General features: G+C 46.7%; 1 protein-coding gene across 6 annotated transcripts in view; it reads right to left on the minus strand.

Moving 5' to 3' along the window:
• Window positions 1–23,800, minus strand: part of LOC138840888 (SLIT-ROBO Rho GTPase-activating protein 3) — a 188,608-nt gene that overhangs the window by 5,208 nt on the left and 159,600 nt on the right. For 4 of the 6 annotated variants that reach the window (XM_070041282.1, XM_070041281.1, XM_070041280.1 and 1 more), the window contains 10 exons: window positions 23,260–23,320; window positions 20,914–20,991; window positions 17,742–17,876; window positions 15,277–15,382; window positions 14,839–15,066; window positions 10,708–10,787; window positions 8,551–8,731; window positions 7,191–7,340; window positions 4,855–5,182; window positions 1–213 (listed from right to left, as the gene is read on the minus strand). The exon at window positions 1–213 is cut by the window's left edge and continues 5,208 nt beyond it. In XM_070041282.1, the coding sequence (XP_069897383.1) occupies window positions 1–213; window positions 4,855–5,182; window positions 7,191–7,340; window positions 8,551–8,731; window positions 10,708–10,787; window positions 14,839–15,066; window positions 15,277–15,382; window positions 17,742–17,876; window positions 20,914–20,991; window positions 23,260–23,320 (1,560 nt within the window). Of the gene's footprint in view, window positions 214–4,854; window positions 5,183–7,190; window positions 7,341–8,550; window positions 8,732–10,707; window positions 10,788–14,838; window positions 15,067–15,276; window positions 15,383–17,741; window positions 17,877–20,913; window positions 20,992–23,259; window positions 23,321–23,800 lie in introns of those variants that run through there. The other 2 variants (XM_070041284.1, XM_070041285.1) reach the window with 2 other exon arrangements.

The following is a 23,800-nucleotide window of genomic DNA, read 5'->3' on the forward strand; positions in this document are numbered from 1 at the left end:
GGTGGAGGAGCTGCTGCTGCGACGCATGGCGGCGTCGGGGTCGCGGATGACGATGGTGTGCAGGGGGCTGGCAGGCTCCGAGCTGATGGGGCCTGGCGGGTTCTTCAGGGGCTCCAGGGTGTCCAGCACCACATCTGGCGCCTGCTTGACCGTGTTCTGCCGCTCAAGCTCCCGCAACTCGTGCAGCGCCGTGCTCATGGTCTTCTCGATGTCCTGTGGACACAGACAGCGTGCCGGTTAGTTCCAAGTGGGCAGTTCGAGGCCTTCCCTGGCAGCTCCCGCTGTGGGCCTTTGAGGGGGCGCTTACGTGGCTCAGAGGGAAGATCAAATCCCCAGGCTGGCTTAAAACCCAATGGGAGAATCTCTGCTCCCTGTCCTGCACAGGAAGTTCACTTAACAAAGACATGTCCCACGACTGGCAAGAGGGTAAGTTCTAGAGTCAAGACAGGGGTTCTAATCTTGGCTCTGCCACTTCCTTGCTATAGGATCTCAGGTAAGTTATCATTCAGAACCTCAATATCCTCATTTGTAAATCATAGATAATTACCATACCAACCTCAGAGAGTTTGGTGAATGTATGAAATACGATCTCTACAAAGAATGTGGTATGACAATATAGTCAGCACTCAGAAACAATGGTAATAATCATAGAAGCAATAATACCAAATATTGAACACCAAACCTAGACCCTTTCCACCAACACTTCTTCAGTCCTTACACTCAAAGAATAGAACTGCTACACTCAGCTCACATAGGAGGAACCTCAGATTGTTTAAATGACTTGCTAACGTCATTCAGCTAATTAGTAGCACAGCCCAATCTTAAACCATGGGAATCTGGCTCAGGTCCTGACTATTGTCAGGCATAAATGTACCATAGCATGTATGCATCAAAAATGGCCTTACAGAGGCATATGCCTATTTCACATTGTACCCCATAAAATTTTTTACAAGTATGTGTCAACTTGAAAGGTTAACAACAAAAATCTGTTGCCTATGGGAAAGTGACTAAATGTATCAGAATGTTCACAAAGTTCAGTGAAATTGGAAGAAGATGATACTTTCTTCTCTGAAGTATGATCATCTTTAAAAAAGTAGAAATTTTCAGATGCTATGAGAATTCTTACTGCCTAAAACCCCCCAGCTTGTGGTTGTATTTGCGAACTCCTCAGCATGAGGGCATTTTCAATGACAGAGATTGGCATGCCAGGCCAGCCTGGGCTCCTCAGATCACCAGGCGGCTTTGTCAGCATCCAGTTCCTAAGCTGGAAGCAGGACTGGCCCTGGAAGGTAGCACTAATCCCGGTACAAGCATAGCACCTGCTGCTGTATAACCTTGGGAGAGTCTCCACCTCCCCGTGGCTCTCAGTTCATTCACAGTGGAGATGGAATGAGAAGATGGACAGAATGAAGCTTTGGAAACTATCAGACAGTGGTTCTCCTAACCTCAGAGCCCAGACTCCTCAGCTCACGTGATGGGTTCAGGGCGGGCTCTACATCCAGCTGATGGAAAAGGAGCTGATCAGGCTGTGTGGCCTGGAGCCCAACATGGCTACTGGGGACACAATGGGGACATTGTTAAAACCGTTGCTGGCCGGCGCGGGGCCAGTCTCACTGAGAAACAGGGACTGTGAAGACCTGTTTGCTCTTCTGCAAATCCCGAGACCAACCCTGAAAGAACTGCATGAATCTGGTTTCCTGCATTCCCCCTTTCTCAGTCTGCAGGCAGCCTCTTCTGGGGTCCCCCATGGCCCAGGTTGGCCAGGGTCAGAGTTCATCTCAGTCTCTGGCTCATCCCACTGTCCTAGACTATGCTTGCTTCTTTGCTTCTTTTTTTCCTTCTTTCTCCCTTTCTTTCTGTCCTTTTTTCCTTTCTTCCCTCTCTCCCTCCCTCCATCTTTTTCTCTCTCCCTCTTTCCTTCCTTCCTTTTTCTTTTTGGGGGTACTAGGGCTTAAACTCAAGGAAGGCCTCACACTCAGCTTGCTTGCTTGGCTGGCACTCTACTACTTGAGCCATGCCTTCAGTCAGGATTTTTGCTGGTTATTTTGAAGATGAACTCTTGAAGACTTTTCAGCCTGGGTTGGCTTTGAACAGAGAGTAGCTAATATTTCAAGTGTGAACCAACAGCACCCTAGCCCTTTTACTTTAGGGGATCATCCACGTCTGCTTAGTAACTAACCTCAGCTTTTATGTTCCTCTATGATATTTCATCTCTTGCCCCAATTTTAAGAAGGAGACTTGGATCTTATCTCTCTCTCTCTCTCTCTCTCTCTCTCTCTCTCTCTCTCTCTCTCTCTCTCTTTCTTTCTCTCTCTCTATCGTTGCTGGGGATGCTCCTGAAAAGGGAGCTGATGGTCCTTTCTCTGTCTGCTACCTCCCCGCCCACAGGGACACAACTCACCACCCATAAACTGCCCTCACATTGCCTACTGCGCTGGCAGTGGAGCGCCCACTGCCCTCCCCATTCCCACCATTGTTTCCTCTGTTTGCTGGAACCCAACGGGAGCTGAAAGGTGAAACTTCCATAATTAAAATGTAATGATCACCTCCCATCTCCTACCCTAGCAAAGTATGAGCCTGAAAGACAGAAAGACAGAGAAAGGTGAGTGGAGTGGTTTAGGCAGGAGCCTGGCATTAGTGGTCAGTAGGGTGGAGAGCTGCAGGCAGTGGAGGGCAGGGCGGGACAGGCAGCCACTTCCTGCCTCTTACTTTAACGACAGTGCTGCACGTCTCAAACTGGACTTGAGATATGAAGCCTAGTGGACATTTTGAAACTGGAGAATCTGGGCTAACTCCATCCACTACACCACCTCCCCTCTAGTCTGCCATCAAGGGCTTTCAGAGTGGTGTTGAACAGGCCCACATATGTGCAGTATCCTTCTGGCTCCTTACAGTTTGCCATGAGTTCTACTTTACCTCGGTCACTGAAGGGAGCTCTTGAGTGGCGGTTGTTCGGTTAGGGGCTGTGTAAGCATCCGTGCCCAGAAAACACATTCAGCCCTCCCTAAGTGTGTTCTGTGGCTTCAGCCTGCAAAATGCTCTGCGAATAAAATTCCAAGAAGTCTGGGAGATGGAGTGGGCCCTGTCAGGACTATTGGAGATTCACAGTGCACTTCAGTAAGTTGAATGTTCTAAAAAGTCTTGCATCTGAGTCCTTCACCTTTGTCAGACCAGAGTTCCAAAAATGACTTCAGGCTCTGAACTCGTCCTCTCCCCTCACTCATGTCCTGTGGGACTTGTCTGCTGTGAGACCTACTGATAAACACTGCTCTAGACTGCACTGATTCTTCTTGTTGTTGTTCTTCAGACTGGGGTTGGAACTCAGGATGTCATGCTTTCTAAGCTGGCACTATACCACTTGAGCCACCCTTCCAGTCATGGATTTGATTTGTTATGTGAAGCAGTCTGGGCCTGGCCTTAGGCAGTTCACCCCTCACTCTGGCTGGGAAAGCTGGATGCTAATGGTGGGTGGTAGGATGTCGCTTTTTGAAAATGGAGGACCAAGCTGCCTGCCTCCTCTGCTTGACCCTTGAGCCACGGCTCTGGCCCCAGGGAGCGCTTGAGGGGTTGGAAGACTTTATGGACAGGAGTTGTAGCTGCTGATGAGTTCTCTTTCTTCTCTCTTTCTTTTCTTCCTTCTTTCCTTTCTTCTTTCTTTTCTTTCTTTTTGTGCCAGTATTGGGGCTTGAACTCAGGGTCAAGGCACTCACTGTCCCTTAGCTTTTGCTCAAGGCTAATACTCTACCACTTGAGCCACAACTCCACTTCTGGCTTTTTGCTGGTTAAGTGGAGCTAAGAATCTCATAGACTTTTCTGTCAGGATGACTTTGAACTGTGATCCTCAGAATTCAGCCTCCAGGATAGCTAGGATTCCAGGCACAAGTCACTGGTGCCTGGCTTCATGAGTTGTTGGTATGCTGGGAAGCCCTTGGAGTCCCTATCAGACCCCCTTAAAGACAAAGCTCACAAGCTCCAGCACAGAGCTCTAGGATGGGGGGGGGTCTCTGGCTGCTACCTCCTACATAGAAGATGACACCTGGAAGAGGTACATATGATCCTCTTCGATTTTAGACAGATAGAAGAGACACAGACAGACCCAGAGAGAAAGGAAACTCCAGGAACTAGTTAAACAAATCTTTAAGTATAGTTCTATTCATTTGGCAAATGTAAAAAAAAAATTATACGTATTACTCATCTAATAGAAAAAGTATCATCCTGGAAGAGCCTGGAACAAGAAATTCTTGTCTTCAACCTTCAGTTACTTAGTTCTATACCCTTTGGGTCTAAGTTCATGTCCTCCCAAGGGACTCTCTCCCTGTCTAGGTAGGATTCCTAGATCTCAGGCTCTCCTTAAAGGTGTCCAACCTAACCCTCAGTGCCAGTCCAGGGCTGTGCTATATCCCAACTGACAGCACTCTCTTCTTTATAAACGGTGAGTTCACAAGGGCAGGACTAACCACTATTGGAGGCATCACCTTGCAGCGACTGTCACCATGATCATAACAGATGTTCAATCAACATATGTCAGTAAATGAATGGAGGAATGAATGAAAGATGGGTGGATTGAATGAATGAATGACTGAATGGTAACATCTTGAGGGGAGATTTTTTTCCTATCTCTGTCATCCAACCTGGGCTCTGGCACTCTTCAGCCATGAGAACCCAAGCCGGTGGCTGCCTTCAATCAGCCTCTGAATGTACAGAAAGACCGGGCTAGGGGCGGAAGCCAGCTCACTGACTCCTTTTCTGTCTTAGCCTTGAGGCTGGCAAAATCTGCTGTGATTCCTCTCGGGGCCGTTCCCACCCGCTGCCCCTGGGGCCTTGTTGACTTGGCTGCTTTCTGCTGGCCCTTACTTCTGCCAGGGCCTCGGCCTCCAGGGACTTGTGGTCCCCCAGGCTGCTGTGCCGGGTGGAGCCGCAGGTGGACCTCATGGAGTGCCCTTCTGAGAGCGCCTTCTTGTCAGGGTAGTTGATGCTGCCGGCGCTCCCAAATGTTGCCATCCTCCTCTTCTCGGGGCTCTCGATCCGCCCCCGGGTGAGGGGGAGTTTGTGGGGGCTGCTGGGGCAGGCGGCAGCTCGGGGTGGTGTGTCTATGCTGGGGCCCAGGCCCCGAGGTGGGCTGTGGGTGTCTCCCCCGCTTCGACGCCTGGGGATGGCCGCTCCGTCTGACCGTAACCGCACTCTGCAAAGGACCAGGGGTTGGGAGGGGCACGGAGCACAAGTCAACCCTGGACATCTTGGCATGGGCCAGCCAACCCCCTTGCTGTGGCTACATGCTAGTCTAGGGAGGGGTACAGTGAAGCCTCGTTCAGCCAGACTGCACAATGCGGCAAGGGGAGGGCTGGGTGGCACCTGCTGGCCATAGCCTGAGGACGTGGGACTTGTGCCCAGGAAGCGGGCAGCTCTGGCTCCATGCCACACACTGCACTGGCGCTCGCCTCCTCTCAGGGAAAGTCAGGTTGGGAGAACTTCACCCTGGAAGGCTTTGGTGATGGTCAGTTGGGGTGGAAGTTTTTCCGGACATAGCCACGATTCTGGTGGGAGTCCAGTGGGGGTTCTAAGTAGTCTGAAGCATCGAGGCTTGACTGTACCAAAAAGCCACCAGCATCCTGTGAACAGGGGGTGGCACATTCCCTGGGAAACCAAACCTATTCACTGTTGCCACTGATCCCCCCCGCCCCCGCCCCCAGGCTCCCCAGATGGGGGAGGCTTTTCCCGATCCTGGAAGACTAGTCATTTAAGAGTCCTGGCATGTGGATTGGGATGGCTTTCCGGCTCTGATAGGTGTGTATGGAGGCAAGCCCTATCCCACGTCTGCCATCTGCCTTCCTGTGCTCTTTTGCAGATCCATTCTACTCATCTTCCACCTTGGAGTGGGTTTGAAAACTCCTTGAGGAGAAAGGATTTGGGGCAGGGAAGGGGAATCTGGAAGTGAGGCAGGGGAGGGATGGTGTGTTGGGAATGGAAGGTGACTGGGACCTAAGTTCAATGTGGTCAAAAACACTTTAGACCCTATCCCCCCCAGCCAAGCTTAGCAGGCCCATGGATGCCCCAACAGGACCAAAGCACAGGAAGGAAGAAGCATGGAGAAAGAACATGAAAGGAAGAGATGAGAGGGGGAAGAGGGAGAGGACAAGAGAGGCAGGAGAAGACACTGTCCTTCCAGGAGCTGGGGAACCATGACCTTCTTGTCTACCATTCCCAGCCTTCTATTCCCTTCCTTGGATCCTATCATCTGGCAGCGTTCTGAACTGAACAGAACATGCCGAGAAGAGACACCAGGAGTTACGCTGAAATAAACTCATACATGGATGTTACCACTGGTTTATCTGGCTCTTCTGCAAAGACCTGCACATGAGGACTAGTCACATAACCCTTCCATGGGTGGAAGCAGAGTATGACATTTTGAGTCCAATAATAAAAGCAATGAGAGACTATCAGTGTTTTTTGTTCTTTTCCTTCTCCCTCCCTCCCCCCTCTCTTCATCCCATTCTCTCTCTCTCTCTAAATATATATATATATATATATATATATATATATATATATTTAAAATCAGTTTATGATGGACCATAACCTGTCCTCAGAATAATAGGCACAGATACTTCTTCGTAGAAAGGTCATGTGACTCAGCCCTGCCCTGTGGGGTGTGAAGAAACTGACAGATTTTCTCCGACCCAATAAGTGGGTAGAGTTGAGTATCAATTTCCCTCCCACATGAGTAGGTGTGAGTTCTCTGTTTATGTAATATATTTCAGGAAATATATGAGCTACTTTACATTTTTTAAGATACGTATAACAACTCAGGTCTTTAACAGAAAGCTGGGAAAAGGTGTAGAGAAGGGGGGAAAAATATGCCAATTTCTCTCTTACTTACATCATCATCATTGTTACTTTTTTTGAGGCAGAGTCTCACTATGTAGCCCAGACTGGCCTGTCATTATTAAGTAAAAAGCTTCGAGTTCCCTAAGTTCATCTTCCCTTTTCCTTCTCCACCCCCTACCCAAACAAAGTCAGCTCATTTTGGACTTGGCTCTCTGAGCCGGGTCCAGCCAGCCCACCCACGTCACAGCTGTGGGAGCAAAGGGCTACAACAGCCTCCTCCTCTCATTGCCACCCTCTTGCTTCTCTCAACTCAGACACACCCACAAGGCACTGACAGGAAAGAAAAAAAATGAACCCGCATTTCCTACCGGCCCATCACCCCCCCAAAGCCATAATCCGAGATGTGCTCTGTGGGAGACTGGAGGTCATTCTTGGAGGAGGCCTTGTCATCCAGCAGAGGCCCACTGCTGGCCTCGCTGTCAGCCTTCTGGCTCAAGCTGTCAGAGAAGGCATCGTCCCTGGTGAAAAGAGAGACATGAATCATTGGAGACTCCTCCCTCCACACCAGCTCCTCCATCCAAGGCTGGGGACCAAGTGAACACCACCCCCGCCCCCATGTGGCGATCTGTGCCTGATGCTCGAACCACCTTTCCACCATGCGTGCCCACTGCAAGGCTCCTGGAGCCCGTCTCTTGCAAGAGACACTCTTTTGTCCCACCAACTCATGGCTACTTTCCTCCCCCTTCTCTAGTTTGTTCTTTTCTGAATGTGTCTGTGCTAGGAAAAGCTTTGTACTGGAGACACAGGCTGGAGACATGTGGGATTCTGCAAACTGGGAAGAATTCAAGTCTCTAAGACTCCATGGAGCTACATGAGAAGTGGTTCAGGACTGAGTGAGGAAAGAAGAGGTGTGTCCTTTAGTCACTGTCCCATCTAAGGGGCGGGACAATTGCGAGGGGATCTCAAGCTTCTTGAGGTGTTCTGCTAGCCTCCTTCCATAGCTCTCTCCCTTCCAGTGACTTGTTCATGGTGTCAGAGGCTTCGGGATCCCCACTACTATGACATTCCTCATACTGTCTGCTTGGCCTTGGCCTTTGTCTTGTCTTGGCCGTTCCTTCTGTCATGAAAGCACAGGCTTTTGGTCCCTTTCTGTGAGGCTTAGCCCAGCAATGGCTTCCACGACCAATCTGCCCTGAGCAGGGAATGTGTGCACAGGAGGAGACTTCAATGGCCTCCAAAGGAATGGGGACGTGTCAACTGTCTGAGATGTTCTATAGGGTTAGGTATTTGGGAAGCACACAATTTTTAACCCTTGAAATGATGAGGTACTCTATTAACTGGAAACAGGGTGTGTTTGTTTCAGCACATCTCCTGAGAGAGCCACATCTGGAGTAAGAACAGTGGGCAGGGAAGAGATGGAAAGCTGTCACTGGCCACTGGGAAGTAGAGGAACAGGGGAAAATCCACTGGGTGCTAAGAACCATGGAGGGTGATGAAGGTTGTGGGAACTGACTGATGGATCTGGGTTGTGGCCAGGGGCAAATGAGCAATTCATATTTGTTTTTACCATTTAGGGGATGTAACAACCTTTTCTTACAGAACATTAAGCGTACTGTATCTGGGAGAACAAATGACCAGCATTCAGCCTAGTATTTCTCATCCACTGCCTGTTCCAGACATTACTAATCTATCACCACATTCTTCCAGAAGGCTCCAATTCCCACTCACATGTCTTGTACAACTATGTACTGATGAGGGATGAGTCCATCCACACCGTTGTGCCGACCCTCCCACCAGTCCTCTGAGGCACGGTGGTAGAGGAGCAGGGAGGCCCCCTTCTTGAAAGACAGCTCACGAGGGGACCGACCCACATAGTCAAACTTGGCAATGGCCTCGATCTGCTCCACTTCTGGAAGGAAATCAAGTGAGAGAACGTCCGTGAGGTCAGAAGAGGGACAGCCCAGGAATCTCCATCACATGGCCCTGGTTTCTATGGAGAAGGACAGGGAGTGTGTCTGGTAAGAGCAATGAATGAACCAGGCCTTGGGATGCTGGATCCACTTTCCAGCGTGACCTCTGACAAGCCATCAGATTCCTCAAAATGGCTAGTACGAACTGGGAATACTGGATTTTCCATTGCCCCTCTTGCTCTCAATATTTTAACAATTATTAAAGTCCATTTTAATAAACTTCTTTTCCTTTTACACTTTAGAATAAGTTCTGTTTCTGTTTCCACAAGCCCTTTCCTCTTTGTCCACTTACAATACTTTCAGTGTTTTTTTTTTAAAACTTCTGAGAGGTCAAATAGATGGCACATGGGCAAAATGTGGCATGTAATTTTTAAGGGTTCCCAGAATTTTCAAAGTTCACCATTTTGTACTGTGTTCCCTCAAAATTCATTAAATTGAAGCCCTAACTCAATGTGATTATATTTGGAGACAGGCCCTTTAATTAGGTTAAAAAAGAAAGAAAGAAGGAAACTGGGGTACTGCTCAGCAAGTTCCAAATGTGCAGCCCTAATCCAATAGCACTGTGCCCTTTTAAGAAGAGGAAGACACACTAGCCATCCCTGTGCATAAATGGAGACCACTGGTGGCAAGTCAGGGAGAGAGGCCTCTCAGAAACTAACCCTAATGCAGCTCCTTGATCGTGGGTGTCTAGTGTCCAAAACTATGAGGAAGTTAGTTGCTGTTTAAAGCCTAGCTGTGGTTAACCAATCTGTGGTTATTTTGTTTTGGCAGCTCTAGCAAATGAATACATGCATCCGTAGACTTTATTGTGAGAGAGGAAGAATTCCTTGGGTCATAGTTTAAACATAACTGCCCATAGAACATTTATTCTTGGGTCAAGGACAGTCTTGATCAGTTTAAGCAATGGGCTAATGGTTTTTTTTGCTGTCATTTTCTGTTCATATGACCTAAAGCAGGTTAAGACTATCTGAGTTCAAGTTCTCTCTTAGGAACTGAATGTGAAAGTCCATCTATCAGTCTTGCCTTTTCTCCAGCTCCTAGAAACCACTGGAAAATGTTCTTCTAACATAAGTGCTTTCAACATTGCCTGGGGTTATCTCAAGAGGGAAACACAACAGCCAAGTAAAGAACTTCTAAATAATGAGTTGTTAAAAGTAAAACTATATGGTCAGGTGCCAGTGACTCATGTCCATAAGTCTAGTTTCTTGATTGGCTGAGATATGAGATATGGTATGAAGCCAGCCTGGGCAGAAAAATCTGTGCAATTCTTATCTTCAGAAGCCAGAAGCAGAGGTGTGGCTTAAGTGGTAGAGCACTAGCCTTGTGTGAAAAAGAGAAGTGAGAGTATGAAGCCCTGATTTCAAGTCCTACAGAAGACACACAAAGAGGAGCAAGGGAGGATGTGCCTAGACTGTGTAGGACCATTCCATGACCACTACCAGCCCTCGGCATGTGTGCCTGCATGAAAACCTTCCTATGTAAAATAAAAGTTAAATGTTGTATGATGTAAAAGCAAATACAGTCCAGAGTGGATACTGTAATTATTTTCTCTCCCATATTTAAAAGAATGAGATCTGAGGATTGTGGTTTGAAGCTAGCTCGGGTAGGAAAGTCTGTGAGGTTCTTATGTCCAATGAATGGCCAAAAAGCTAGAAGCAGAAGTGTGGCTCCAGTAGTAGAGTGCCAGCCCCAAGACAAGCACAAAAATAAAGAATGAACCATTTCAGTGAGATCCTTCAAATGCTGTGGGCCCTTGGCAGTGAGCTCAGTCTTCCTGCAGATGTGTCAGGACTGCTCGGAAGGATGGCTGTGCTGCCTTGGGGAGCTGGGCCCTGTGTGGGCCAGCACTGTGGGCGGCCTGAAGCACTATGGGGGGTCTCAGGTTAGGTGCTGGGTCTGGAAATTGCTCACTTACCTTCATCACTGGTGTGCGGCTCCGTGCCATTGTCATGGTCCACCTCATCGATGGTGCCTGGCTCGCTGTGTGGGCTGTCACTGCAAATGAACACAAGGAAAGGACTTGTCGGGAGGCCATGCACCCTCACACTTCCCTTGGCCTTCCACGGGTGTCATCCCAGGGCTCCTCTGGGGCCCACTCGGGACAGGACTAGAAGCACCTCATCTTGTCTTTTCTATGTGACATCCACTGCTCCTAGTCCCTTGCAGAGTAGCTTCCTGAATACCTCCGTCAGGCCTGTGCTAGCCCTGGCATTTGTCAGGGTATCTTCTAGGTGAAGGCTGTCATTCAGATGAGTGTGTCCCCCAAAGTTCATGTGTTGGAAATTTCATCTCCAGTGTAACCATGTTGGGAGGTGGCTCTAAGCAAAGGAATGGATGGCTATTGTGAGCACAGGAGTGGATTACTTAGCATGAGGGGACTGGATTAAAAGTGACTCTGACCAACTACCCTGTTCTGAGTCACTCACCCTTGCACTTTCTTGCCCTTCTGCCTTCTGCCCTGGGATGCTGTAGCAGGAAAGCCCTCACAAGGCACTGCTGCTAGCTCTTGACCCTCTACCTTCCAGAATCCTGAGCTATAAAACTTTCTGATCATTATAAATAACCCAGTCTCCAGAATTCTGCTGTAACAGCACAGAATAGATGACAATTTCCTCCTATTCAGAAAGCTCCTGATGGCAATGGTAAAACCTTGCGTGGACCAGAAAGGACCCCTGAAGTACTGAGAGTCGGTTATCCTGTCCTGCCTCCTTGTCTTACAGATGTGCTGACACATCCCATGAAGAGGTGGAACCAGGGCTGCCTCATCTTCCATGTATAATACACAGGCCAATCTAGGTGGTGGGAACACCCTGGACGATGTGACGATGTGTCATTCGTGTACTGGGACAATCTCTACCCTGCTGTTAGATTATAAGCTTCTTGAGGCCAGAATTCATTCATGTGGTCATTTGATCAAGGCCAACACTTAAGGCCAGCACTCAAGCTTTTTCACTTAAGGCCAGACACATCACTTGAGCCACAACTCCACTTCTGGCTTTTTGGTGGTTAATTGGAGATAAGAGTCTCATGGGCTTTTCTGCCCAGGCTGGCTTTGAACTGCAGTCCTCAGATCTCAGCCTCCTGAGTAGCTAGGATTATAGGTGTGAACCATTAAGTGGGTTCTACTTTATACCATGTGTTAAGTAGGAGGAATGCTTTGATAGGTCAGGTGGACAAGGTCCTGGGCCTCACTGCTCCCATTCTAGAAAATAGGACAAGGAAACAAGCTAGTGGATTAAACACGTGTCAGCTGAAATGATGTGTGGTAGGAAAGAAATGAGCCAAGGGGACCTATATAGAGGGTCAAGAATGGCTTCTCAGATGAGGGGATGTTTGCCATGTCAAGTGAAGGAGTATAAGCTTTCTGCTGAAGAATTCTCCTATCCCCTGGATAAGGTCATAGCCTCATCTAACCTGTGCAGCCCCCTGACTCTCAATTCTCAATCCTCCACACCCCAGCCAAACAGAGCAGCTTTTCAAATTACCAAATGTTCCAGGCCTAGAACTTTCTTCCTCCAGTCCTCACTGAGTGGCCCCAGTTTACCCTACTGCCTTAGTGCAGTCTTTACTTTCTCTAAGAAGTGTGCCTTGGGCTGGCCCTGGACCTCACTTCTGGAACTACCTGTTCCTGCTCCATCCCTGCAGCCCAGCCAGGACTCAAGACACAACCAGAGCTTGGGAACCACTGTGCTGGGATCTTTGCCAAATCTACCTTTCTTTCTTTCTTTCTTTTTTAATTGTCAAGGTTATGTCCAAATGTACCTTTCTTGACTTTCATAACTCCTCCAAAATGACCATATAATGGGGGTTTTCCAGTCTCATGAAAAATGAATGGGATTGAGAAAAGTATGGTTATTGCACATTGTTCTTTGGGAGGCAGGATCTGCAGATCCCTTGTCAGAACACGTTATATACAATTGTACCAGCTATTGTGCCAAGAAAACCAGTGACGGTGGTAAAATGTGTGGAAGGTTCCCTTTGTGCATTAGGGATGCATTCTACATGTTTAGTGTTTCTGTGACACAAAAGGGGTGGACTTTCTCTGTGGGGCCCCCAATGAGTGCACAGAGCCCTGATCGGACATCACTACAGCTCAGACATATGTGCACAAGGTCAGAGGGACCGGAATTCACCTCCCTTCTTTGAAGCAGGTATCCAAATCGGTTCACAGAACTAAGGCAATTCCAGAATTAACATTAATCAAAAAACAAATTCTGGATCTGTATGGTGGTGTACTCCTATAATCCCAGCACTTGGAAGGCTGAGACAGAAGATTCTTGAGTTTGAGACCAGCCTGGGAGATTTATATAAATGGAGACCTTTTCTCAGTAGACAAAACAAAAACCAAACTTTCTGGTGGTGCATGCCTATGATCCCAGACTGGGAGATGGAGACAGGACTGTGGTCTGATCCAAGGCTGGCCCAGGCAAAAGTATTAGACCCTATTTCAAAAACAAACTAAAAGCAAAATGGCTGGGGATGTGGCTCAAGTGGTAGAGCACTCATCCAGCAAACATGAGGCCCTGAACTGAATATCCATACTGCAAAAGTAGGGTGGGGGAGGGGGAGAAAGGTTAAAAAGGAGAACCTGGGGAAACCTTGTAGGAACCTGGGAAAGTAGACTTGAATATGCAGCTGGGTACTGTAGTTGTGTATCATCCTAGGAATAAAGAAACAGCAGCAGCCTTTGGTGGGTCTCTCTTGCTTATATGCTGAGTTTCAGGTTTTGACTGCATTTCTTTTCATGGAGTCTTCTTTTTTAATTAGAAAATTTAACTGATACATACGAGCACAAAATTGTACATATTTATGGAGTATCATGTGATGTTACACCCTGTGTAACAAAACTCTTGGGGGTAAATGTAGCTACTTAAACAGTTATCCTTTTCTTTTCTTCTGGTATAGGAGAGGGTATGTGGGTATTGGGGATTGAACCCAGAGTCTCAGGCATACTAAGCACCAAGTCCCTTTATCAGTTTTTAATGATGACAGATTCCTTCTCTCTAGGTTTCTGAAGCAAATACCTAGACTCACCTCTTGGTTGAATCTTCAGTTTTTTCCTGCCTGCACATATTAGGCTAGACATGGTTCTGAAAAGGTTTTAAAGTAGATCTAAGACCAGGTGTAGTCTCAGGCAACATGGAAGTACCCAATGAGTGATAGCCGACCTGGAGTAGAACACTCCAGAATCAAGCTCACTTTGTGCAGAAGAGGGAAGTCCTGGGTGGGAGGTGATGCTGGTGGGAAGTGTCACTCTTACTTCTGAGTGATTACAGGGGATGGTTCCTTCCTGAGAAGCCTGGCCAGGCCCAGCAGGCCAGCGAGGGCGTTACCTCTCCACACTATTGTCTTGACTTCACCAGACCCAATGGCAGCACAAAGCACATCCCAGGCCTGTGCTGGAACATTTGGGAAGGTGAAGCTCCCCCCCCCTCCCTCCTCCCCACTGAGGCTTCTCAGAGAATGCACTACAAAGCTGGAGCTGCTGGCCGCCTTCTTGCAACCATCGAGGGGAAGACTGAGAATGAAGCCAGTACAGAGGAAAGCAAAGCTAATGGGTGGGGATTGCAGACAAATCCTGATAATAAGAGTTAAGTCCCGGGCTGGGAAGGTGGCTCAGTGGAAGAATGCTTGCCTTGCATGCATGAGGCCCTGGGTTCGATTCCTCAGCACCACATAAGCAGAAAATAGCCGGAAGTGGTGCTGTGGCTCAAGTGGTAGGGCACTAGCCTTGAGCTGAAGAGCTGAGGGGCAGTGCCCAGGCCCAGAGTTCAGCCCCCACAACTGACAGAAAAAAAAAAAAAGAGTTAAGTCCCCAGATCCACTCACACCGGACTTCTGTTTGACACAGACATGTTGTGTTTCTATTCCCTGTAACCCATGGACTCTTGATGAATGTACCTTCCTTTGGTGTAAGGCTGTATGAAGCTCAAACGAGAAAATGCATGTGGAACTATAGACTTTAAAGCAGTCAGGACTTGTAGGGGTGGGGACTTCTCACTGGTGAGCGATGATGAGAATAACATTAAGAGGCATAGCATCTTACCAATATTCTTCCCCTCCAGCCATGCATTTTTCATATACGGGTCCCTCTAGCTCCCGGGGGCTGGGGAAGATGGCTTCATGATGGATGATGATGGTTTTGATGACTTCATTGACGTGTGCCTGGCAGGACACAGGGTCCTGTCCATCAGGGATGTGCATGAGGGTGGGCCCGAAGCAGATGGCCAGGTTGTAGGGATCCATCATGTTCTCGTCGCTATACTGGGAGAGGCTAGGAGAAAGCAGGTACCCACAAGTCACCTGGGAGAGGCCAATCCCTCATGTTTCCTGTCTTTTGAAGGGAGGACTCTATATTCAAATCCAGGATGGTTCATTGTTCTGCTTTGAACACAGTAACATCTGCAAACGCTTCAGGACACCCCCTCCCAACAAGAGGAGGTCAGGGATAGTCAAAACAGGGGCCCCTCAGCAAGGCACTCACTGGTTGAGGAAAGCGAAGAGGTATCTCATGACCACGATGACCACACGGGGCAGGGTGATGAGGATTTGCTGGATCTGGTGCACCCTCTCAGCTGGGCTTTCCAGTTCTGTAACATAAACGGGTTTCAGGGTGCTGGTCATCTTCGGAGGGCAAAGCAGCAGCTATTCGCTGTCCCACCTTCCACGTCAGTCCCCAGTGACCAGCTGGATCGTTCTCATTTAGAGCATCCATACAGAATTCTGGCTTGACAATCAAAATGTCACAGCTCTAGGCATAGGAGGGGTTAGAGGCATGGTCTACTTAGAGCCAATCAGAATTGATCTTCATGACTTCCAGTGGAGAAAACCTAACAAAAGCCAAACCCTTGAATCTGGGTAGAGTGAAGTCTGGATAGTTGGGGGCTGCAAGAAAGGAGGGTTTTTGTTTGTTTGTTTCCATGGGCCTTTTTTTCCCCTCTCAAGGCTAGTGCTCTATCCTTTGAGCCAACATCTCTCCTTCTAGCTTTTCTGTGTGAGTAATTAGAGATAAGAGTCTCACAGACTTTTCTGTCTTAGCTGGTTTTGAACCATGATCCTCACATCTCAGCCTCCTGTGTAGCTAGGATTACAGGTGTAAGCCACTGGCACCTGGATAGATATATTTATTTTAAAAGGAAATTTTACCTTAATCTGTTCATGAGAAATGGGGATCAATACCCCAGTTAGGAGGTGCATAAGTTCTCCCTTATCTGTAGAGTCAAAGGCGTTCTGAGGATGTCTGAAATGGCAGGGAGTATCAAACCCCATAAATCCCGTATCCCCTTATTTGCATCTGCCTTTGACAACATTAGGCACAGGAGTAATGATAACTGTAGCTAATGGTAGAACGATGTTAACTCACTGTAATAAAAGTTTTTGAACAATGAACTATTTCTGAAATTTTTCACTAATTATCCTCATACTGCAGTTGACTCAGTAACTAGACTTAGAAATCAATACCACAGATGGGGACAATTGTACAACAAAAGCAACCAAAACTATAGTTAACCAAATTATAGGTAGTCATTGTTGCCTACCAAGTTTCCAGAGACTGAGCCTGGCTCTCTGTGTTCAGAAGGGAAGTTGGCATGTATGTGTTATGTCTTCTCTTTGGTATAATCACAGGGTTGGAAAGAAACTGAGAATAGACTTTCTCATGCTGTGACTTGAATTAGGTAATGTCCTGGTCATGACCTGTGCTAGAGACTGACCTTCTTGTCCACTCAGGGCTCTACATAGGAAATGGATTACTGGGTTTCTGGAAACACTGAATGAATAAGAGACATGGAGTTCAGACTAGACCTTTGTGGTCTGGGATTCTCAGGTCGTAGGTTAAGGTTGCAGCAGATCTAGAAAGACGGGCAGGAATTAGTGGAGGTGACAGATGGGCACAGGCAGGGCCTTGGCACAAGAGCCCAAGAGCACTCAGGCCTCTCTCTCCCTTTGTCAACTGTCGACATGCTCCTGACTGCAGATAACTCACCAAGTCCCGGGAGAAGAACAGCAGTGAAACTGAGGTGGACTAACTCTTCTCTAAATCCAATACAATATGCTCAAACTAAACGTTTATTTTAAAAGTATTTCCTCCCCAAAAGTGCTTTGGATCTGAGCATCTTATAGCCAAGACGCCTTGAGGTCAGTCCCCACTCCCTGAAGCCTGCTCTTCCTGACTTCATGCACAGAAACACAACTGTCAAGAAGGGCTCTTGTGCTAACAATGTAACTTATTCCTACCATTCCCTTGCCTGCTCACCTGACCCCCAGACCTTGTGTGGTTCCCCATCCCCCAAGGTAGAAAGCTCTTCCACCGCTTGCTCCATCTAACTTTCCCTCTTGCACGATGCACAGGTCAGGACACCCTTCTGCTGGTTCCAGTGGTCTGTGTCCCTAACTTTTCCCAGGATTCCCTGTGTCCACTGCTAGAGACCCTGCTCCCATGCCTCCCTTGGGTCCAGTCCCCAAAACTGAGCCTCACTCTGCTTCTCACCTAAGCTCTTCTGTATCAGGCTTCTGTCATATCCATTGGCCTCTCCTTGCAAACCACAGCTTGGTTCTAAGGTCTGTGAGGATAAAGGCCACACTTTCATGACATCCTTCCTTGATGCCTGGCACAGTGATAAGCCAATAGTGCAGCTTCAATAAAGCTTCATCGAGGCCAGGAGCCAATGGCCCACACCTGTAATCCTAGCTACTCAGGAGGCTGAGATCTGAGGATCGCAGTTCAAAGCCAGCCCGGGCAGAAAAAGCCGTGAAACTCTTATCTCCAATAAACCACCAGAAAACCGGAAGTGGTGCTGTGGCTCAAGTGGTAGAGCACTTGCCTTGAGCTGAAGAGCTGAGGGACAGTGCTCAGGCCCTGAGTTCAAGCCCCAGGACTGACAAAAAAAAAAAAAAAAAAAAAAAAAAGCATCATCGAGGATGTGATGGTTCCACCTGGGAAATACTTACTAATAGTAGATATCAAATCTTGAAACCTTTCCTTAGGAAAGAGTGGGTTTTCCAGTCCTCGGAAATACAGTTTTAAAACACCAGCTACTGAGTTGATATCTCGCTCGTTCTGATCATCCACAAGGGGGTCTTCACCTGTGGAAATGGGAAATGAGGCAGCTTTAGGTTGGGGAGAAGGTAGAGGATATACAGATAGCAGATCAGGTGACATGGCCACCTGTACTGGTGGAAGGTAAATGGAACAAACCTCCCAACAATGGCTCCTCTCTCCTCCTAGATTTTAGTTTCCTCTGAAACTTCCTCTTTAAAAATGTTCAACTCTTCAGAAAAAATTTAAGAGTAAAACAATACACATCCACCATACTTCTTGCCAAATTGGCATACTCTCTTTCCCCCTATTTATATTCACCATGGCTCAATAATTTGAAAATATTTGTAGACATCACAACACACTGATCCCATTTCTCTTAAGAATCAGTACAGTCTCACACAACCACAAATAGCATGATATACCCAGGGAAACGAACAATCTGTTCCAAATGATGTCTCACATATAGTCTACATTCAAACTTTCCCCAATCATCCTGCAAAGTCTTTATAAAATCTTGTCAAATCTAACTTCCAATTAGGGTCCACACTGATTTGAATAGTGTTCTTTTGCTGATCATGTTTCTTTTACTTTAAGGGCAAAACTAGGCTCTGACATATTTGTTTGTTACATTTGTGTTTTATAATATTAAATCTTGCCAAAGAGTTCAGGTCAGTTATCTCATAGAATTACCCAAATTTTTGTTTGTCTGATTGTTTCCCCATAACTCAATATGGGCTAAATATTTTTGGCAAGATGCTACATGGGTGGATGGCCAAAACGGGATCACAAGCAAGATGGCGGCGGAGTGTATCTCTCTTCATGGATGTTCCTTATTGAATAGCTACTCTTATACTAACCCTCCTGCAGAATCCCTACTGCATCACACGGGTTTGGTTCCATCAGTATTCCACAAACTCACTGGCAAGTGTCTACCGGGCTGGAGGCACTGTGCAAGGTCATCCAAGGGATTCATGGCAGGGCCAAGGAGGTCTGTATGATGGGGTGAGCCTGGGAGGATGGAGCCATGAAGGTTCCAACCTAGTCATTTCCTCCCCACAAAGTTTTCCCTGGCTTTGCTCTTCCTCCCCACTCCACCCTAGGTGAGTGAGGGGATCCCATAGTACCCAGTGTTTACTTAAACTCTGTACCCATTAGGAAAATTGTTTATGAATTTGGTCTCCCCACTAGTAGAGATGGATTGGCTGATTTCTAGGTCCTGGGCTATTACCTGTACTGTAGAGGGCTCAAAGAATGCTTGCTTGCTGAATTAATGAATGAATAAATGCCCAGGGAGAGTATGGAGCAGGGGAAGTCTGGGGTCCTCTGGTTCTAAGTGCTTAAGATTTTGGAGTGGACTTCAGAGCTGAAGTTCACTGGGTTCTTGGGAGGCTACTGGGCATCACATTGAGCCCAATCTTGCTCTTAACACCCAGAGTGTATGGGGTGCAGAGGGTCCATGCCGGTGATGCAGAATGCTTTCCCCAATGATGGATGGAGCTGAGAGGACTAGACTGGGAGGCAGAGAGTTGGCTAAGAAGGCAGCGTCTCCAGGAGAAGTGAGATAATAGGGAGAGTCCTGTGGGTGAAGCCCCAGGGAAAGGCTGGCTCAGAGTACAGCCAGCAGGGTAAAGGCATACACCTCATGAGTCTGAAGAAACTCACCTGAAAGCATTGATAACAAAGTGTTTTCTTACCTATTGGGATGTGTTGCTAGAAACTGGGCTTTGTTTTCTGGGCCACCCAAAAAAACAAGATAGAGGATTCAAACTGAAGAGGGACAGACTATGGATCTTTCCAAATTGTTGGAAAACTGGCAGCAGTGATACAGTATTGTCTGGGATAGATATGATGAAGTCTCCTTTCCTCCACTGGCACATGAACATGGACTTGCTAAGGCTATGCTTTGTTCTAAAATCAGGGATCAAGACATCTGAACTTGTTTTCTTGGATAAACATGCATGGATTTCCAGTTTTACTGTAAGCAGAGAAAATAAGCACTGTGCAGAGAAACACAGATGTGTAAGAACTCATTTTTTCCTGGCACAGTGGGGCCTTCTTCTGTATGAACACTGTCATGGGCCAACTGTCCCCATCAGGGCCTCTGAGACAAGGGAGGCTACATTAAGTAAACCATACGAGCCTGTCCTTGCCCTTCACTTCCAATAAGCTTTCATGTGCTTGGCCAATCAAAGTGGGGACTCGGGGGAGAGGGGAATATATGGTCTCTTCCTCACAATGTGTAGTTGGCCAAAAACCACTGTATTGGGGGAAAAAATGAAGAAATTCACTTGGAGTCATCTTGGTTTTTTCAACTTTCTCAGATACATCAATATCTCTGAGCTCTGCACAAGGCTGTCTTCCAGAAATGACGGGAACGTACACTAGAGAAAGTCACCCACCAGCAGCTATAGTCCAGATGAAGCAATGGACCACAAGTGTTTTTTATTTGGATCCTTTTTTAAAATTTTGGAATATTTGCATATACCTAATGAAGGATCTTGGAGATGAGACCCAAGTCTCAACATAAAATTCATTTATAGTTCATAACCCCCTTTATATATACATATATAACCTGAAGATTTGATGGTATCTTTTAACACACCTACATAGAAACTGTGATCTATCTCACGGAGCTAGGTGGTCAACTTGCCATTTGTACGTCATGTTGGTAATTCCATGTTTTAAACTCTGGAATGTTTTGGATTTGAGATTTTTGGATTAGGGATACTCAAGTTGTAGTAATAAGTAAAATAGGAGTTAGTTTTTTATAAGAAAGCAAAAAGATTTTGATATTTTCCATTACCTGTGGTATAAAATAATCCTGCTGTGACTCATTTCAGGCTACCAGGGTAAAGTCACTGACGGTGAAATGGGAAAAGAGATGTGTGTATTGGCTCTTGAAAACCACTGTGAGCCAAGGGTTCTATGCACCACAGGCTCTAAAACCTGTGTTAACACACACACACACACACACACACACACACACACACACACACACACACACACACACACACACACACACACACACACAGCCTCCTCCCTCCACCTGCCACACAGCTTGAGACAGCCAGTCACACCCACCTCTCTCAAAGGAATTTTTTATGTCATTCACTTCAACCTGAGACCCTGGCACTCTGAAGATCCCCTGTTGTTGGAGTCCTAAAAAGAAAACAAAGGAAAAAAAAACCCATCAATGACATGAGACTTGAGCTCAGCAGCTCACTGGGGACACTGGAGACTCTCCAGGCTTGTCTCTTTTTTTCCCTTCCTTTCTTTCTTCTTCTTCTTCTTCTTCTTCTTTTTTTTTTTTTTTTTTTTTTTTTGGTGGGGGGCAGTCCTGGGGCTTCTTTTCTACCACTTAAGCCACAGCGCCACTTCTGGCTTTTTCTCAGTGGTTTACTGGAAGTAAGAGTCTCAAGACTTTCCTGCCAGGGATGGCTTCAAACAGCAATCCTCAGGTCTCAGCCTCCTGAGTAGCTAGGGTTACCAGTGCCACCAGTGCCCGGCTCAGGCTTATCCCTTTCTACTTCTTTCCTTTACAATGGAGCCATTCCTAATAGAGATACCCTGGCAGCAGCTCGAACATGGCCTTGACAATGAACTACAGCTACCCAAATACTCAGACACACACTGCTTCCATGTCTGTGACTCCCTGACCTGGTTTGAAGGCCAAGACCATGAGTCATTTCTTTTTTTCTTTCTTCTTTCCACCCCTGGTGCCAATCCTGGGGCTTGAACTCAGGGTCTGTGCTCTTGCAGTCCCCGAGCTTTTGTGTTTAAAGCTAGTGCTCTACCACTTGAGCCACAGTTCCTCTTCTGAGCTTTTTTCTTTTTGAGATTAATCGAAGATAAAAATCTTATGAACTTTCCTTCCCAAGCTGGCTTTGAACTGCTATTCTCAGATCCCAGACTCCTGAGTAGCCAGGAATAGAGGCAGAGCCACTAGTGCCCAGATAATGAGTCATTTTAATCAACATCAGTATCTTTCCTTCATTCAGAAAAGGTTTTCCTTCAAGAAAGGTACTCCAGTCTGGGAATCCAAGAGTTTGAAGAAGATTGAATTAAGAAAAAAGTTTGTACTTAATTTTACATGTTTCTACAAAACCCTAATGAAGAGGAGGCTCTGACCCTGACCCAACAGTTATGATGAAACAGGGACCAAAGGAGGCATCGGGGTCTGCTTCATCTTGAGTGGAAATGAATGGACGATAATCCTTCCCATCTTAGTTTTCCTATATAGAACAATTCTCCATGTCAATAATGCAGGAAATGTCTTCCCTTCAAAGCCAAGGTTTTGCCAACATTTGGTTTATATATACTAGGTGCTCAATAAACAGTTTATCTCCATAGCTAAGCAACATTACATTTACACCATCCACATGTGTCTATCTTGCTCCCTGCCTCATTACTACTCAGCCACACTGACCTTCCTTCTCCCTGTTGTTCACCATTCTCTCTACCTGGGTACATGGCGATCTTTCTCTACTCTGGCTACAATTCAATCATCACCTCTTCAAAGAGGTCTCTTCCTACCACTTTAGCCATAGTAGCACCCAGCAAGCCATTTCCTACCCCCTTTTCATTAGTTTCATGGCATTATTGCTATTCATGATTATATTACAGCCAGCTCTTCGTATCCATTGGATTTTCCCCCTGTGGATTCAACTAAAAGTGGATTTGAAAATATCCAAGAAAAAAATGACATCTGATCTGAAAAGGCACAGATTTTTTGTCATCATCCCCCTAAACAATACAATTATTTACATAGTATTCATTTTGTATTAGGTGTTACAAGTAAGTAGGTTATCTGTAAATGCTATGCCCTTCTATGCAAGGCATGTGAGCATTTGTAGACCTTGTTATGCAGGGGTCCTAGAACCAATCCCTATCAGTACCAAGGGATGATTGCCCTTACTCTTATTATTTATTTCCTTGTCTTTCAGTTGAGAATGTAAACTACCCAGAGCAGGTTCCCTTTTTTATTCACACTTTTACTCCTGTGTCCAAAACAGTGCCTAATTATTCATTAAATAAATATGTGATTGCAGGAATGAGTAAGTGGACAAGCACAGGTTATGTCCTCTGGTGACACCAGGGTTAACAAATTTCAGTGTTTATGACCCAGTAGTATTAACTGGCATGCTGGCTCTGGGCTGGGTGTGAGTGAGAAGGAATGAATGAGAAGGAACTGAATTTGTTTCTGTCTAGGCCCTCAAAACTTCTGTCAGCCCAGGCCCACATCCTCACACCTGCTTCCACATCCCCATCCTGGCATACAGGCTCCAAAGAGAGCACCAAGAATAACAGCATTCTCCCCCTCATACCTAGGAAGTAGAGCACCAACAGGGAGTTTTACAAGATGGATTAGAATCTCATTTCCTTCTAGAACAATCTAGCCAAAAAGTCTGATTCCAAGATGGAGCTTACCGTATAAATTGATGTATCGAATGCAGCTCTCAACTACAAGTGGTATAGCTTGTCCTGAATCCTTAAGGAAAAATAAAAAAAAATATGGCTTTCATTAGGCTGGACAACCACCATAGGCAAAAGACAATGCAAGCATAGTGTCAACAAGCCAGAATATTAGTACCATCAGATTAGTAAGAAAACAAGCAAGGAAAGGCTAATAATCTTAAAGTGTCTATAAATAGTTACCATAGAGTCTTCAGTTAAGTGCAGAAAAAGGCATAGCTATGATAATTTTAAAGAAATGCTCTCTCTTCTTCCCCAGCTGCAAGGAATCTCGGTTCAGGGCATGGGGAATGGGGGCAGAAGCCGTTAGAGGGAGAGGCCTGGAGCCTGAGTACCCTGCCTCCCTCCCGATCCACTTTAGCCCAACTCAGGAGCTTCTCCCAGCGCTTAGGGATAAACAGGCAGGGTGAGCGCCTCATCCCATTGCTGTAGTGCCTGATGCCAGAAATAAGAACAAAGTGTGGGGGAGCGGGGCTGGGGCTCTAAGGAGGAAAGG

Source organism: Dipodomys merriami, unplaced genomic scaffold, assembly GCF_024711535.1.
Source record: "Dipodomys merriami isolate MVZ:Mamm:240054 unplaced genomic scaffold, mDipMer1.0.p SCAF_305, whole genome shotgun sequence".
In the NCBI taxonomy this organism is placed as follows: Eukaryota; Metazoa; Chordata; class Mammalia; order Rodentia; family Heteromyidae; genus Dipodomys; species Dipodomys merriami.